General features: G+C 31.3%; 1 protein-coding gene across 15 annotated transcripts in view; it reads right to left on the bottom strand.

Annotated features, from left to right (window-relative positions):
• Window positions 1-16,275, bottom strand: part of LOC116771413 (kinesin-like protein unc-104) — a 50,461-nt gene that overhangs the window by 19,249 nt on the left and 14,937 nt on the right. For 14 of the 15 annotated variants that reach the window (XR_009752952.1, XM_061523139.1, XM_061523148.1 and 11 more), the window contains exons 1-6: window positions 9,386-9,494; window positions 7,576-7,727; window positions 2,897-2,979; window positions 1,103-1,181; window positions 683-843; window positions 298-482 (exon numbers count right to left, since the gene is read on the bottom strand). Coding sequence is in view for 14 of the 15 variants with exons in the window: in XM_061523139.1 (XP_061379123.1) it covers window positions 298-482; window positions 683-843; window positions 1,103-1,181; window positions 2,897-2,979; window positions 7,576-7,675 (608 nt within the window). In the remaining variant the exon portion in view is untranslated. Of the gene's footprint in view, window positions 1-297; window positions 483-682; window positions 844-1,102; window positions 1,182-2,896; window positions 2,980-7,575; window positions 7,728-9,385; window positions 9,495-16,275 lie in introns of those variants that run through there. The other variant, XM_061523141.1, reaches the window with a different exon arrangement.

The raw sequence follows: 16,275 nt of genomic DNA, 5'->3' as shown, positions 1-16,275 counted from the left end.
AACTATGGAAATAGCGTCATGTTTTGTTTTTGTTTATGAACACAATTTATAAAAATAGTGTAAAGTACGCGTAGTTACTATTAATCAGACATTTATGTGTGGGTGTGGCTGTGTTTGTGTGCGTTCATATTAAGGCAATGAAAAACCTGAAGGCTTATTGTGATATAATTAACAAAGGAGCTTACGATACCGCATCACGCGATAACATCTACATATATATATTGCTACCCATGTAATGAATAAAACAGGCGTTTTATTGGAAAAGAACAGCCGGAGTTATTGATGCATAGTATTAACCTGGCTTTATTCCCTTCGTCGATGAGGTCGTATATATCCTGGTAGGACATCACTGCCAGCTTGCTGAGGTCCTCCACGTAGGGTCCTAAAGCTGGGTGCTCACGAACACGCAGATTGCCTTTATTCTTCGGGTTCAAAAGGTCACGGACCCTCTCGCAGTATATCTCCATATAGGACACTTCCACCTGCGACAACAATCGACCTTAAAGTTGTCTATTACAGAATAAGACTGATATTCATGACGGCGTCGGAGAAATCTTGGAATTATTTTATTAATATCTGTAAGTTATTGTTGTACAAACACAATTTTTCAATAATTATCATCTGATACTAAAATTCAAATTTACTTTAATAAATACAAATAAGTTAGCAACAAAATACTTACCGAATAAGTAAGATCCTCTGAGGTCGTCTGTCGAATACGGCGGAACAGATCCTTACAAATCTGAGGTATGATGCCCTCCTGAGAGTCCTCTCCACGGCCCATCATAGTGTAGGACTTACCAGCACCAGTTTGGCCGTAAGCGAAAATGCATATATTGTAGCCTATAAAAGATATACTATTGTAACAAATCGCTAGTTTGATATTAGAAATGTAAATATTCGACAAATAAAATTACGAACATATTTATATGAGAAACTAATTGAAAATATTTTCAAAGTTTACACAATCTAAAAGCGTGGATGATAATGTTTATATGTATGTCTATATAGAATTAAAAAAATTAACACTAGTAATCATAATTATATTGAATAAATACTCGATTGATTGATATTCGATACAAAGATATAATAATGTTCGCACCGTCGAAGGCGTGTTGGAGCATTTCTTCACCGATGTCTTTGTACACCATAATTTGAGATGAGAATTCCGGATCACTTGGCTATAAACATTAAGACATTATGAATATAAGTATTGTGTTCATAACATACGGTTATGTATTTGATTTTCAATAGTATTTTCCTTTAAGGTAAAATCTAAATAAGAAAGTTTCTATATTTTATATGCCCCTTGAGAAAATTGTGTATTTAATTTTGAATATACGATTTAATATAAAATAAATTCGAGGAATTTAAAACAATTCATTTATAAAGAAAAATACCTTAATTATAATGATTATTTTAATTAGAAGATATCTTATTATCAGCTTTTAATGATTTTTATTCAGTTTAGTTTTCTTTGAAACATAATTTTACGCGATCAGTTGCTAGTTAGATCTGATTGCAAAAACTTTAAACCTTTCTAAACAGAAACCGGTAAAATCAAGGTTAGGAAGATGAAAATTATAACATTCTAAATAACTATTAAAGTTTTGTTAAAATAACAATATTGAGATATCAAAACTTAGTAAATTTATAATATGGATTCATTATTACAATCATTTTTACGATATAATTTAAGTCTAATGTCCCAAACCAAAGACAATCTCCGCAGATTACTATGACAGAACAACGTCAGCCGCAATCAATGTATTGTAATCTCGAAATGTCCATTCCTAAACCGAACCACAGAACAAACCATTACCAAACCTAATGGAAATCGTGACACGAAATTAATTGTCACTGAGATTGAAATTATGCGGTCAGAATGAATTTAATTTTATTGATAACAAAGATTATATTTATATTCTATTAAGCCAGGAAAATAATATTTCAACTATAGAGACTATAATTCAGTATCCTGTTAATAGATTACATAAAACAAATTAATGATTTCAACGTAATACATCATTATATAAAGTAAATAAAGATTAGGTATTAGAAACCTTACAGTTTTATACAACAGAGCCTTTAGCAAATATCTAATCCCTTAATCGCGTTGGCAATAGATCCAATATGGCTGCCAGAAACGAAACATTCTCAGTGGATAAAACCATTTAATTGTAACGAGAATTATGATATAATATTTGACAAACATCTAGAATTTTCTTCAACTGTAATAAACTCTTATGTAAGAATAAATTCTAGATAATTCTACTTTGACAAGACAAACAATGTGAATGTTTCCACCGTGAGTGCAATATAATAAAATCACTACATTTACTACTACAACCCAGGTATATTTAAATGTGAATCTAATCTTAGTAGTCCATATTTTATGTGTAATCCGAAACTTAACAACCAATCGTTGTACATTTCCGGACGCTATCTCCTCTGTTTGCAAAGGAAATGAAGCTTTAGGGGCAATCTCACGGTTTATTGCTCAGGGATTGTATACACACACAGCGAATGTACCTTCTGACAACTTTAAGGCTTCTCGGACAGACGCAATCAATTTCAGTAACCTAAGACGCTGTGAGATTGTTTTAACTAATTTTTTAAAAAATGAATTATATTTTGTGACAGGTATCTGCAACGAAAGCAGCTGATTTTTGCGGTAACTATTGCTTAGTTTCTAGCGACTCTTTCTATGCGAATATTAATTGTTTTAAAAAACAATTAATTTTATACACTTCTTTTTTTAAATTAAAAAATATTGTTATAAAAATAAATAAACATATAAGCTGAATTATATCATTTTAATACAATTACTACCGACTTACGAAAGATCTTATTTAATAATGAAGTTAGTGTATATTTAAACAAATAATATACTTACGTTATGTGACCAGTAGGAGAAGTCGAAGTTGAAGCTTTTAGCGCTTTCCTTGTTGTTAGGAGGCAGTTTTGGATTTATTATGACTGTAACAAAATTATATATATATATCAAATATTATCAATCAAACTTCAAGGATAAGATTATATAGCAAGGGACTTTAATAAACACACACACATATAAATATATATATATATGAATATTTTCTTAATTATAGTTTTAAAATAACTCAAGGCTGTAGCTTTACCATTTTTATTGAATGCTTAAACAAGTCCTTATACCTCATAAACTGTAATGTCGGAATTATGTATAAGTTAGTAAGTTTTCTTTGTTAAATGCACCGTTTACGAGCGTCGCCGTGTCGAGACGTATCGACCGATGGAAGTCTACGTTGTAAAATATTAAGAGATCCGCAAACTACATTTATGTGAAATATCTAATAGATTAAATATATGCAGACTTGATTTATTGAAGACGTAATAAATATTATATGGAGATATTTTGTTGATTAAAAATATTTAAACAACCAATAATTGATAAGTCAACAGTAAAGAATTAGCATATTAAATCTTTCTATATGTTATTTCGTTTTATATATCTATATATACGTATAAAATATCCTCGGATAACATCACTGAAGACATCTCAAAGAGAGACGAGTCAGATAGAAAATTTAAGAGCACATAAAAAATTTCTTAAAGCAGCCGGTGTTAGACTTTTACGACGCAGACTCCAAAGCTGCATCTCCTACCTGTGACGAGATAAATTAATTTCATCCACAGAGATGCACTTTTATGGACACTTAAATCAGTAATGCCATGTCGGTTTTAAACATTTTACAATCTCATCGTATTTTCCGGAATTATTAACGAGAATATCTCTCAAATGAGAAATATTTTTTTTATGACATTCACAAATATGTATGAGATAGGGAAGAAATATCTATGTGCCTTAGAATATTAATATCTCATAACATCTCGTGTGCCCGTGATCACGGTTGCTGAAAAGTAGCCGAAACGTCGGGAGTATTTATTTTTTATAAAAATAAATCACGCGTATTGTCGCGTATTTATCCGAAAAATACTAGTTTCATTTAAATGAATAAAACTCGCGAAAATCTTAGATCTCATTATGTGAATCTTAATATGTTGTTTTCTTCAAACGTACAATATTATTATTTCACAATATGTACGACTAACACCATTTGCTCGCTTTATATAAAGTAATATCCGGACACAGCCAACACAACGACTTCATAGGTCAAATCCTTTTTGATATATCAATTTAATATTGATATTAGAATTATATTTATTTATGTAAAATATATTTCTTTATATTCTCTTATATCTCGAAAAGATTTCAAATTAACTATCAATGTTGTAAAATATAATATTATTAAAAGAATAGCATAACTCAATCGCCACAATCAGTAGTTCCCTGAGTCTTTTCACGCTAAGATCACCTTTTCAGAAGCCGTCTGACCTAGATTTCCAGGTCTTTGTTCTGAGACACCTAACGTAGAATAACTCGTTAGTGGTATCATTTAAAACTGTTCCTTTTAAAGTTTTTCTTAATATTTTACATAAAATCCAACAATAAAGATAAATAAAGAGATATCATATAAATTAAAATAATTGAGAAAGTAAAGAGAAAAGTCAGAATTAACCCAAAAAGAGATGTAGCTGCTGGTTATTATTATTCATAGACGCAAAATATTTTAATAAGAGAGAGCCGTGAGATGGTGAATGCTGTACATTTCGGTGTAATTCAACAAAAAATTAATGTTCAGGTATTTTTGAACCGGCCATCTCATGGAGCTATACAAATAAATTTACTGTATACACTCAATATGTAACAGCCAATCTACAATATATAAATATCAGACGTTCTGGTACGGTTATAAAATGTGAGTGCTGTAAAATATCGTTTTATAATAGCCCCGCCCGTAATAGGACCACGTTCTGGGTGTTAGCGGACACTTACAAGCGTCACGAGTTTTATGTACGCGATATAACATACATTACACTGTATCGAATGTAAGTATATTTACTTTCGACCATAGACAACATATTCTTTTATAAAATATCTAGTTTTGTGTGTGTGTTTGTCTGTGTGTGTGTGTGTTTCCGTACATTTCTTGTCTATTTGTATCTATGAATTGACAACTTCCATAAAACTATATTAATATTCGTCTTTCATGTATTGGTATTCGAAAATAAAAGATAAGCACATCAACTACACGTGTGCTAAAGTTAAATTAATCAAAATTTTAAAGTATAATGTATCTCAACAAATGTTATTCTTGAACACAATTGGAGAGGCCTAAAAATATTTCAATACAATTTTACTTGTATATTTATATTAATAAATCCACTTAAGTTAAATTTAAGTACGATAAGACTCGTTTGTTGGTGAAATGTGATCGTACGCCACTTTAAGAGTCGTCTCGCCTTATCGATGCCGTTACTACAAGTTTCTATGGTTAAACTAAACAGTTTTCACGTTGTACTCATATATTTAGATGCTATCTAACCAAGTTATTGTAATCAAGAACTGAAAACAATGTGTTTACAGTTTAAAAATGCAAATTTGTGTTAGGGACACAGATCATAATGTTAAAGCTGAGGTTTAGATTCCTTCAACATCTCTAGCTTAAAATAAAGACGAGAAATTTATTAAAATCAACAAATCACTGTTGAAATAAATAATCTCGAAAAATGTATCTTTTACGTCAAACCAACGATAGAATAACGAATTTTAAGACTGAAACTATGTAAAGATTAAAAAAGCCAACTAATCCTCTGAGCCGTTTTGTTTCAACGGTAAATTATAATTAAAACTTGTTGCTTTCTAACCGTGATTTATGTTAATTAAATTAATTCACTTGCTTTCAGAGAACTTCTTTAAACGGTCGACGATTTGAATCACAGAGCAATGTACGTATTAAGAAAGACTGAACTAAATTAAAAAGAAATTAAACATCGTTTTAATCAATAAAAACTATTACTTTTAATCTTCCTATACTTTTATTTTATCCATATACTATTATATGAGTTTTGTGAATCGCAAAACATGAGATGGTTTTAAAAAATACCAAATCTATTTAGAGTATATTTGATAATTATTAAATATGCTTCTTCCTGTTATCCTCTTCGGTGCAAACTTAGCAATTTCGATTTATGAATGTTACATAATAACGAAATATATTGACTACATTCTTGTAGTATTTAAAATTGAAGCCATTTTTATTCATTAAGTTTGGAAATTAAAATATATAAAACAGAACAGAATAAAACAGAAAATATTAATTTTTGATCTCAATTGGACATCGAAAGAATTTACCATTTATATTTTTGACACAGTTAACATCAGTGTACAAAAAAAAAAAAAAAAAAAAAAACTCGAGTCATTGTGATGGAAAAAAAACATAATTTTTTTTTTTGTACATTATGAAAACGAAGTAAATTTTCCATGTAATTGAATTGAACTGCTCATAAAAATTAACCCTACATGCTTGTGCTCAACAAAAACATTCGCGTGTATTTTACAAGATAATATAATGTTGCCCGTACAAGGGTACTCCATGATAATGAGGACAATTTTGAATACGTATACGAGTATAGATATAAAATTTTGAAGGCCGATTTAAATATAGTTAAATGTTGTACAGACGGGATCAAAGATATACTATTTAAAAAAAATTACGTATACTACTTTTAAACAGACTAACATTTTTTTTTTTGTTAATATTGCTCATTTTGTTTGTATTCGACTAATATATAAATTTTGATATAAAAAAATGGGTTCTCGGTCAAAAAACTCATTGACAACATCGGTCTGAAACTAAAATTTTGAAAGTCTTAACCGACCTTCAACACTGACTGGCAATAGCAATAAGTTAACTCGTTTAACATTTTATAACCGTATTCAAAAGGTTTGGAACTGCAACCATGTAAATTAAATATAATAATTATACCTGGTGGAACATCTCGATACTGTCAAACTTAAGAAAATTTAATACTGACATATCGTAATTTAAAAACACAAAAATATTTCTATCGTAGTCAATAAAACATTTCAGACCAAACAAAAGCATAAATACAAACCCCCCCCCCCCCATCTTTAATATTGGCATATTTCCAAAATGTCAAAATTAATTTTATTATACTTTAAAGGAGCCAAGAAAATACAATCTCAAAACGAATTTAATATTAATGTAATTGAATTGTCTTAAAACAACATTATTAAAGAATATAATTCTTATATATTACATTATATAACGTTGAATAAAAACCCCATAAGACTATAAAGATCTCAAATAACCCATTATTATTCATTACCGTTCCACTCATCATGAAAAGCTTCCGTAATGAGGAAAAACGCTCCGGCGGATGTAAACGTCACTCCTTATTACTTACACAGAGCGAAGTAAGTATAAAATAACTTAGCTCGTTATATATGTGCGTGCTTATAAGACTCTACTAAGAGATTTTTCTTCATTATAATTTCTAAATTATCCAAAACCTACGTTTATATAGATTCATCTAATGAACCAATTATACTTATTACATTTTTTCACTATCTCAGATGCTGGATGCAAAGTGTGCGATGCTTCAACCAAGACGGTGAGCTGAGTGTCCTTACAAACGTGAAGACAAAGCATCCTTATAGTCGTATCTCACCTGTAGTGTTGCCAGACATTTCAATGATGCACTTGCATTCTCTGGCGATCTCGCGAGAGTTGAAGGGTCGAACCCTCACTGCCACCTTCACTGACGACATGACTGAAGCTTTGGTCGTCGCTGCTTAAATCATGGATGTACCCAAGATGCCCCTGATAACAAAATTAACAACAGTCAGACATTTATTCATAAATTATTAACAGTAGTTAAAGGTTCTGCTTCGATTTCAGATAACATTTTAGTTCTGCATTTCTCAATCAAGATAGATTTAAAATGCCTTCAAGAATTACATTTTAATTGATAATGTTGCACAATTTAAGATATAAAAATTGTACATAATAGTACTTTAATAAAAACCACTCATTACTTCGAGGTCTTTTAATCAAGTAATCGATTGAAACAGTAAGAAGAAAAATACAAGAAGAATTACGATTTGAACAATGTTAAAATCCAGTGAAACTAACGGCAGGGTGCAGTTACGTCACTGATAGTGAAACTAGGAAATAATTCACAGATACTTAAACAATTTTAATATGACAGCAGAAAACATACATTGTAGACTGAGTGTGGATTAAGGTTTTAGTAACACGAACATTGTACTGTTATTTTTGCAACAGATTGGTATAATACATATATATATATATATATTTGTTTTTGTTACAAAGCCACATTTAAAAACAAGTCAAGGATTTATTAACTTTGATTTATTGTTATTATTAATTAGAATAGTACATTGTAAATGTCTAAACTCTATTGCTAAATTATAATGTATAAAATTTTTGTGAAAAGAAACTTTATTGGACCCAAAAACAACAATACAATTGTATTTAAATAATTTTATACAACATATTCCTGTTTCACTTCAGTACAGATTGTATATCCTTTATTTAGTTTTTTCTCGGTAAACTAGATTAATAATATGAAGAGGTATTCAATTGACGTTCGAATTTTAAATAGATGAAATAACGAGATCCGTTAGCTGATTCAGTCACGGTCCGAGTGGCAAGTGGCGCACGCGCCGGCTGCTCTACCATTTAGGTGCTAAGGTCATCGATCATTGATTTTTTTTATTATAAATAAATCTCGACTTTTTCTATTAATATGATAATGTACCTAATACATTCGGAACCAAAAGTAGGTTGTCCTCAAAACTATTCATTTTGCTGTAGATTTAATAAATTCTTGTAATGTATCGATTAATTCTAAATTTGTGTCACTGTCACATACTGAAAATCTATATGCGCAGTAGATTTTTAATATTGATTAAACGATCAGTTTCACGATTGCTAATACAGTATAGGAAAGACGTATCCCACTACCCACCGCTCAGACGGCCACGAGAAAATTTAAAAAACACTAGAATGAATAACTTGGACACTAAACTATCCGGATTCAGGAACACTTTCACAACTGAAGAAAAGGAATCCACGGGACGACTTCTAATTGCGTAATATTCGAAATAAACACAATAAACCGAAAAGATAACATTTCTTCGTGCAGCTAGAATCACAGTCGCTGGCACAAATTTCGCTAACAAAATGGTGATTGTTCCCTGAAAGCGATCCTCGCGTGCCGTAATTGCCAACGGTTGGCTGACCACCGTCTCGAAAGTGGCGACCTCGGAGCCGCTGCACTCCTCACGCACTTACGTAACATCCACTGCAACCTACATCTTTCATATCGAAAATGCCTTCAGATCGAAACGGCGGCCATGAAAACGTGTCGCAGAAATGACTCACCGCGCCCACTGGCGCCATCTGCACGTCACACGCCATAGGGAGCCCTTACAAACGAAATCAATCCGACTTACCCTGATGGACGAGGATATGAATACAGTGCAGTTTTGTTTTCTGAAATGTTATTGGGCGCTCCGGTCAAGTAGCAACGTGGGTCGACATGGCGTCGCCGACGGGTCCGCGGTGCGACTGCGGGCTGACGGCGAAGGCACCGGCGGAAAGGATTCCACGCATGCGCTCTGGGAACCTGCCGCCTTCGATCTAGAACCGTGCTGCGCGAGCCGCACCACGCGCATCTCGCACCGCAAATAACGTTAACAAATCGACTATCCGACCATTTTAACTGTAACTCCCAGAGCGCAGCTGAATTGAACCTAATTACTGTTTATGATTATTTTTTTCCACCTCTTCTGGCATATTGATGGCAATATCTAAGGATTAACGCCAACTTCGACGCTTTATCATTAGATAAAATTTCCTTATAGTACCTGAATTATTAATTGTTTATTTAAGCATACAGGTAGGTGTGGACAATGCTACGTCCCATAATACGTTGATTGATTAACATAATAAGGGTGCATTGATGTCAAAAAATATACATCCAAGATATATATTTCCATAAAACTTAAACGATAATAAATAAATAGGGTATTTATTGACTATAGTACTTAGGTTGAAATTTTTAACATAATTGTTATGAAATATTTCATGGCTTAATTGCCATGAATTGAATAAAGCAATTACTTTTGATACACGAGTATTTCACTCATGTAAACTAACGGTCGGACATCACGCGCTGTGTAAGGCTATTTCGTAATGTAAATGACTCCAACCATCTTCACAGTACCCTGTACGCGGATCACGTCCGCTTTGATTTCAACCAACCCGTCCACTTGACGGCTGATGGAACTTATTTCAGATTCGGACAGACCGAAAACATTTGAACGGGTAATTCTTAAAATAGATTAGGAGATCTATATTATAAATAAAATCGGACTGTCTGTTTGTCGTTATGAAATAGCTGCTTTTTAATAAATGCATATTGATTTTAACGAGATTTTCACTGGCAGTTAGCTGATGTTAGAAGGGGTAACGTAAGTAATTTTTAAGAATATAATTTAAAAAATATATTCCGCTTTCCATTAAGTCGCGAGCACGGACAGTTAACAATCAGTAAAAAAATCTACTTTAGGAAATCCGCACTAATTTATGACAATATAACATCCTGCTATTACTAAATAATACTCAAATTTACTGCTGTCATTCTCAAATGAATTAGTTATTTATTGTTTAATTGATCGTCTTATTTTATTTTCATTATGAAAGTGTTATTCTTAAGTAACGGTAGCTAAATTAGGGTATTGAGGTTTCTTCAAATGCGAATATTATGTTCAATTAAATCAAATGGAAAGCTTTACACGCATAAATGTCCGCAAACTTAACGAGTAATGGTAGAGACATAATTAAAGTTTACTATAAGGATTATAAGATAAATTACAAAAAAGTTACATTAAATCCACAAATAAATCTCTGTAAGGGTTGGTAAACAACAAACTCAGTTCCATGGCCCATTATACTTTAATAAATTGATATTCACGCTCTTAAAGCTGTCTAACTTCCAAACAAAAGAACTATTGTAACATAAAATTGTTGTTTACAATTACCTGAAAAACATACCTAAATATTTCAAGTACACCTTAATAACGTCAATGAAGTTTGCCCAAAATAAGACACGAGGGTCGAGGGTCGAGGGTCAAGGAACGCATGTACGCACCAAATAATACGAAAGCAATGACGCAATTTAGTATCGATTGATTCCTGACTGCTCATCCCACACTTAAAATATACAGATGAAATATTCTGCTTAGAATGTTCTAGATGTGTAACTAAAACTAATCTCTATAAGTCCTATATCAAATCAAGAAAACAGTGTTGGCGTTTGACTCTGGGTCAAAGAATTTAGATTACAGAAAGTATATTATTATCCTTAAAGCATTTGTAAAATAATAAAAAATGACATATACTAAGAAAGAAGCATGATTTATGGAATCATTTAAATCAAATCAAAAATATAAAGCTACAGAACGATAGAATTTAATCCCATGGGATTAACTTTGAAGCTATCACAATGTGTATGAAACAAACGAATATATTTTTTATTTCTAACAGTCTGTTTTCCTTTTGCTAAATATTTTTACAAACATCGCCTTAATTTTCACCAAGCTGACGTCACCGTTTCAAGCAAGTGATTCAGAAACTTCCAGGTTTTATAGTATCGATCGTGAGTCAGACGGCTTCGAAGCCTTTCAGCCAACAATACTTGTCAGCTGTGTTAAATGTAGTGATTAATGGATTTTGGGACGTCAAAAAGTAAAACTGTTACTTTTAACATACAATGGATTTATTTTTTGAATGAATAAAGTTTTAAGTCACGACAAAAATATGATTATAACATAGGTGTACACTAAATTGTTTTAGTTTATTATATGACATATATATTATGATATTATGATGTGACACATATACAGTTTAGTGTATTTATGCTACTGCATACTTCTACTAGTGGCCTGAAACTAATTTTTCCTACATCGCCAATGAAAATACACTCTTAGAAGAAGTCTTAGTAAAGAACTAAATGTTCAAGCTGATAGTATTTCAAACTAAATCCCAATCATCGAGTTAATATCAGAGCTTCTTTCTTTAATCCAATAGTCCTTAAGGAGACAAAAAAATCTAAAGAAAAATACAGACCATTAGCAATACTACCCACTAAAAGCCATCTTGAAGTCATTGTCATTTTACAATAACCGCTGCCATCATTGATCAAATCGCTTGCCTTTTATTTTCATTTTTTCCACCTAAACCAAACAATACTTTCAATAATATTCAAATAGAAAATTTAATTAGAAAAACCTAAATGCCACTAGGGTTTGCGTTTGCAATTATCTTTTATATAATTTTACCAAAAGAAAGAAAACGATAAAACTATCATAATTAATTACTTCAAAACAGTTATTGATTGTAAACAACGGAGTTTTATTTATTTATCAAACACGTAATTCGAAACAAACAGACTGTTTTCAATGTATGTATCATGACTTTATTCATTGTAAAATAAACAATAACACTGAAGTCATGCGAGTCCCGGCGGCTTCAACAGCAAATATTGGTTTGAAATTGAAGTTCCGATGAAGTTCCCCCTCCCCTCCCCCGCCCCCCTCCCTATTCCCAAGGGAAGGTGAGCAAGCATTGTTTGATGAAATTTCTAGAATGCTGACCCAGTTATAAGATAACTATTTATTATAAAACTAATCCTATAGTAGTAGTCAAATCGTATTTTAATCAATAAACTATCCGCCTGCGTTTAATTTTCACGATAAACTAAAAAAAAGTTTTATCACGATAAAATTTTTCCGTAGTTAAAAGAGGAATAAAATTTAACTACTCCTTTGTGTCTTTTAATTATTGTAGTCAGTACATAAAAAAATGACTGTAGTGTGGATTCGTAAAAAATAATTTAATTAGTACAGGACTTGTTAACAACTTGTATAAAAGAAACAAAAGTAATGTACGTTTCTTCGTTTACATAATATCATAAAAAAACGGTATCCTTATACCAGCTATATTGCTTCCCTGTATTGGTAAAAAACTTAGGGCTGGCTTGTACTTCCGCCAGGGGTCAGAAAAGGTCTTATTGGCTGACACGACCCTCAAACGAAGGCTTCGTATGGATGCAAACGAATAATTTGTAAACTAATGAAAGTAATACATATTAATCTTTTATCCCAATAAATTTCAAAGCTATTTTTAAACGCTAATGACAACATTCTCTTATCTCGCTGGAAGGATCAAATGCGTTCTAGTTTTAATAACATTTGCAAAAAAACTCCCATTCCTTTTAAATTTAAAATTATTAATCAATTTTGTTTTTATACTAGTTTCATTGGTACAGGAAAATTAAATTAAATCACATTATATTTACAGCATTTCTATATAAAAAAATATAATACCATCGTGTCCTGGTTTCAAAGTAATGAATATGGATTAAAGACATTTTAATGATGACACATATCATATTTATTTTATGATATGACATACATCTACGATATGTGTATATTATTGGTAACTATTTCAGAGAGGGAAAGCACAGACATGCAACTTTATAAGACTTTAAAATAAAGACGAAATTTAGGCATATAGATAAAATAATCTATCTCCTTGTCGAGCTCATCTCTAGCTACCGATCTCTTGAATAACCATTGTTATACTAAACAAATACACCGTCACAATGCTCTTAAGATGAATCTCAACTCAATAGGGATTACCGGTCGCTTTTATAAAGATTACACTCGATCTCCTTCACACTTTCATCCGACTAGAAATTATAAGCATGCTGAAGTGGAACTAATTCTAACACATTCAGGTAAATATTAAATCTGGTTTCTAACACAGATTATAGTTTTTTCAGAGACGTGATAAACTCTGTTGAAAATTTTTTTAGCTTTGGAATTAGGCACAACATTTGTAATTAGATTTTGTACCTATTACACAATGTGAATCAGCGAGCTACATTATCTGTCATATATGAAACGAATCGCAAACTAACGCAGAATCCTTGGATCTCGCGAACTGTTAGCGCGCAAGGTCGCTGGTATACTGGGGGCGTATTGGAGTGACCTAAATATCGCAATCCTTGCCAGTATTGCATCGTAAAGGGTAAATTATGTTCCCCACAATAACTCTTTACATGCTTGCACTATATTTTATTTTGTTTTTAGTACCAATCCTACTACCCTACTAATATTATAGGTACGAAAGTTTGTATAGATGTTTGGATGTCTGTTGTTCGTCTTAGCAAAAATTACTAAAAGGATTTTGATGAAGTTTTACAAGTAATCTAACTCAGATATGAGTGTGGGCTAAAATTTATCTTTGAATTCCATTTAGTTCCCGTTGAATCACAGCATAACAATTATTTTATGTATGAAGTACCAACATACACACACATATGTATGTGTACATACATAAACATATATACTTTATGTATTATACCGTATCAACTGTTTTAACTTTTAAATTACGCCTTTCTCTGAATCCAATACCGATTTCGCGTGGAAGCGAAAAGACGCGGCCAAAAATTAGTAATTTTATAAAATATAGGAATAGGAATACTAATCCAATAGTTAACTTCAACTTTTTAATCAAATCTTAAAAGTGATTTTATTTGAAGGGCATGATATTTAAACCATATATGTACCTTTTACTTTCTTACCCTGCAATGTAATAAATATATTAAACTAATTAATTAAAATGACTAAGTTTTACTTAAAATTAATTAATAAGCAAAAAAAAAAATCAACACAAATAAAAGATTTTTTTTATTAGTGTTGATATTTTTTTAACAATTACTATGTACACGCTTCTTCCTGAGTAAATATTGAATTTACTCACAGTAAATATTTCTGTATCTAGCGTCACAAAATTTAGTCATAACCCGACAGCTCACATATTTTCACGTTTACATTTGTTATTTTATTCAGTACTATCCTTTTCCAACAATAAATTAATATATCAAGAGAGTACTATACGACACAGCAAGTATAGCATGATCCCGAGTCTGTACGGTGAAAAGATGATAAAATATTCATGAAGTGAAGATGCCACTACTTCCACAGCATCGACACAACGGCTCCATAGAGCGACCAATGTATATATGTATATATATTATATTCTATCGACACAGCTTCCTTCTAGCTGTAGACCGTATTACAAGCCATTCATATCTTTCCATATCTTTAATTTATAGTACATCTAAGTAACAGAGAAATTATCTTTTGAACAGGAAGTACCCTCCATATGTGAATAAAATGTACTTCAACAAACTGCAACATACGGTTCACTACTCGCGCTTCTTGCACAAAGGCCAAAGGTCAGTCACGGGACAATCAATACTCTCGAACACATCCAATAATGTTCAAACATGATGAATTTACCCAACAGCGACTCTTAAATGCTAATTCAACATATAAGGATACTTTAGCCATTATTTGTATCTCATTTTATTTATATATACTTAAAAACGATTCGTTCCTAATTAATAAAAGTATACAACAGTTATGATTGTTTATAGTTTAAACATAAACAATAAGTTTGGTGTTTACTAAATATTATTTGAAATAATGTATTAAAATAAACACATTGTACAATTTGATTGCAATATGAAGTGAAAAATATAGGCATTCGAGATCATCTTTTGTTTAATTTATATGAAGGTAATTAATATATTTTTAACGTATTTAAATAAATTTATATCAAAAAATTTGAAGTAAATAGCCTTTCGAATATTCATTACAAAGAGAAGTGCATTAGAGGAGATAGAAAAGTTCTTAATAATGCCAAAATCATATTGAACAAAGTTTAATTGCAACATAAAAAAATCCACATATTAAAATTGCAACCATTAAAAATCTGCGAATATTAAAACGGTCTCAATATGTAAGAGGCAATTGTAGCGGGTGTCTTAATTAAGGCTCTGAATATGCAACGACGTGACGAAGGATTTTACAACGATAGAGACGAGAATTTTATAACTGTGTTAGTTTATAACGTTTTTGTTCTTCATTTACAACAGCAGTTAGTGGGTAAAAATATATATATATATAGTATTTTAAAACAAGTGGCGGGACGATAATACTATATTACACCTCTAAGACTATATAACTTAATTAAAAGTAATATTTTCGAATTTACTATCGCGTTTTTTAGTATGTTAAAACTACACACTCCCAACGTTTCGGTTACTCTGAAGCAGCCGTGATCACGTCGGGAGTATGTATTTAAAAATAATAAAATACACGTATTATTATTCGAAAAATATTAGTTTTATTTAATGAATACTCGCGAAAGTCTTATATCTCATTACTCCATAACTCATTCTGTCATATCTAAAAATGTTAACTTCAAA

This window comes from Danaus plexippus, chromosome 17, assembly GCF_018135715.1.
Source record: "Danaus plexippus chromosome 17, MEX_DaPlex, whole genome shotgun sequence".
Classification (NCBI taxonomy): domain Eukaryota; kingdom Metazoa; phylum Arthropoda; class Insecta; order Lepidoptera; family Nymphalidae; genus Danaus; species Danaus plexippus.
This window is presented reverse-complemented; position numbering and strand designations above follow the sequence as displayed.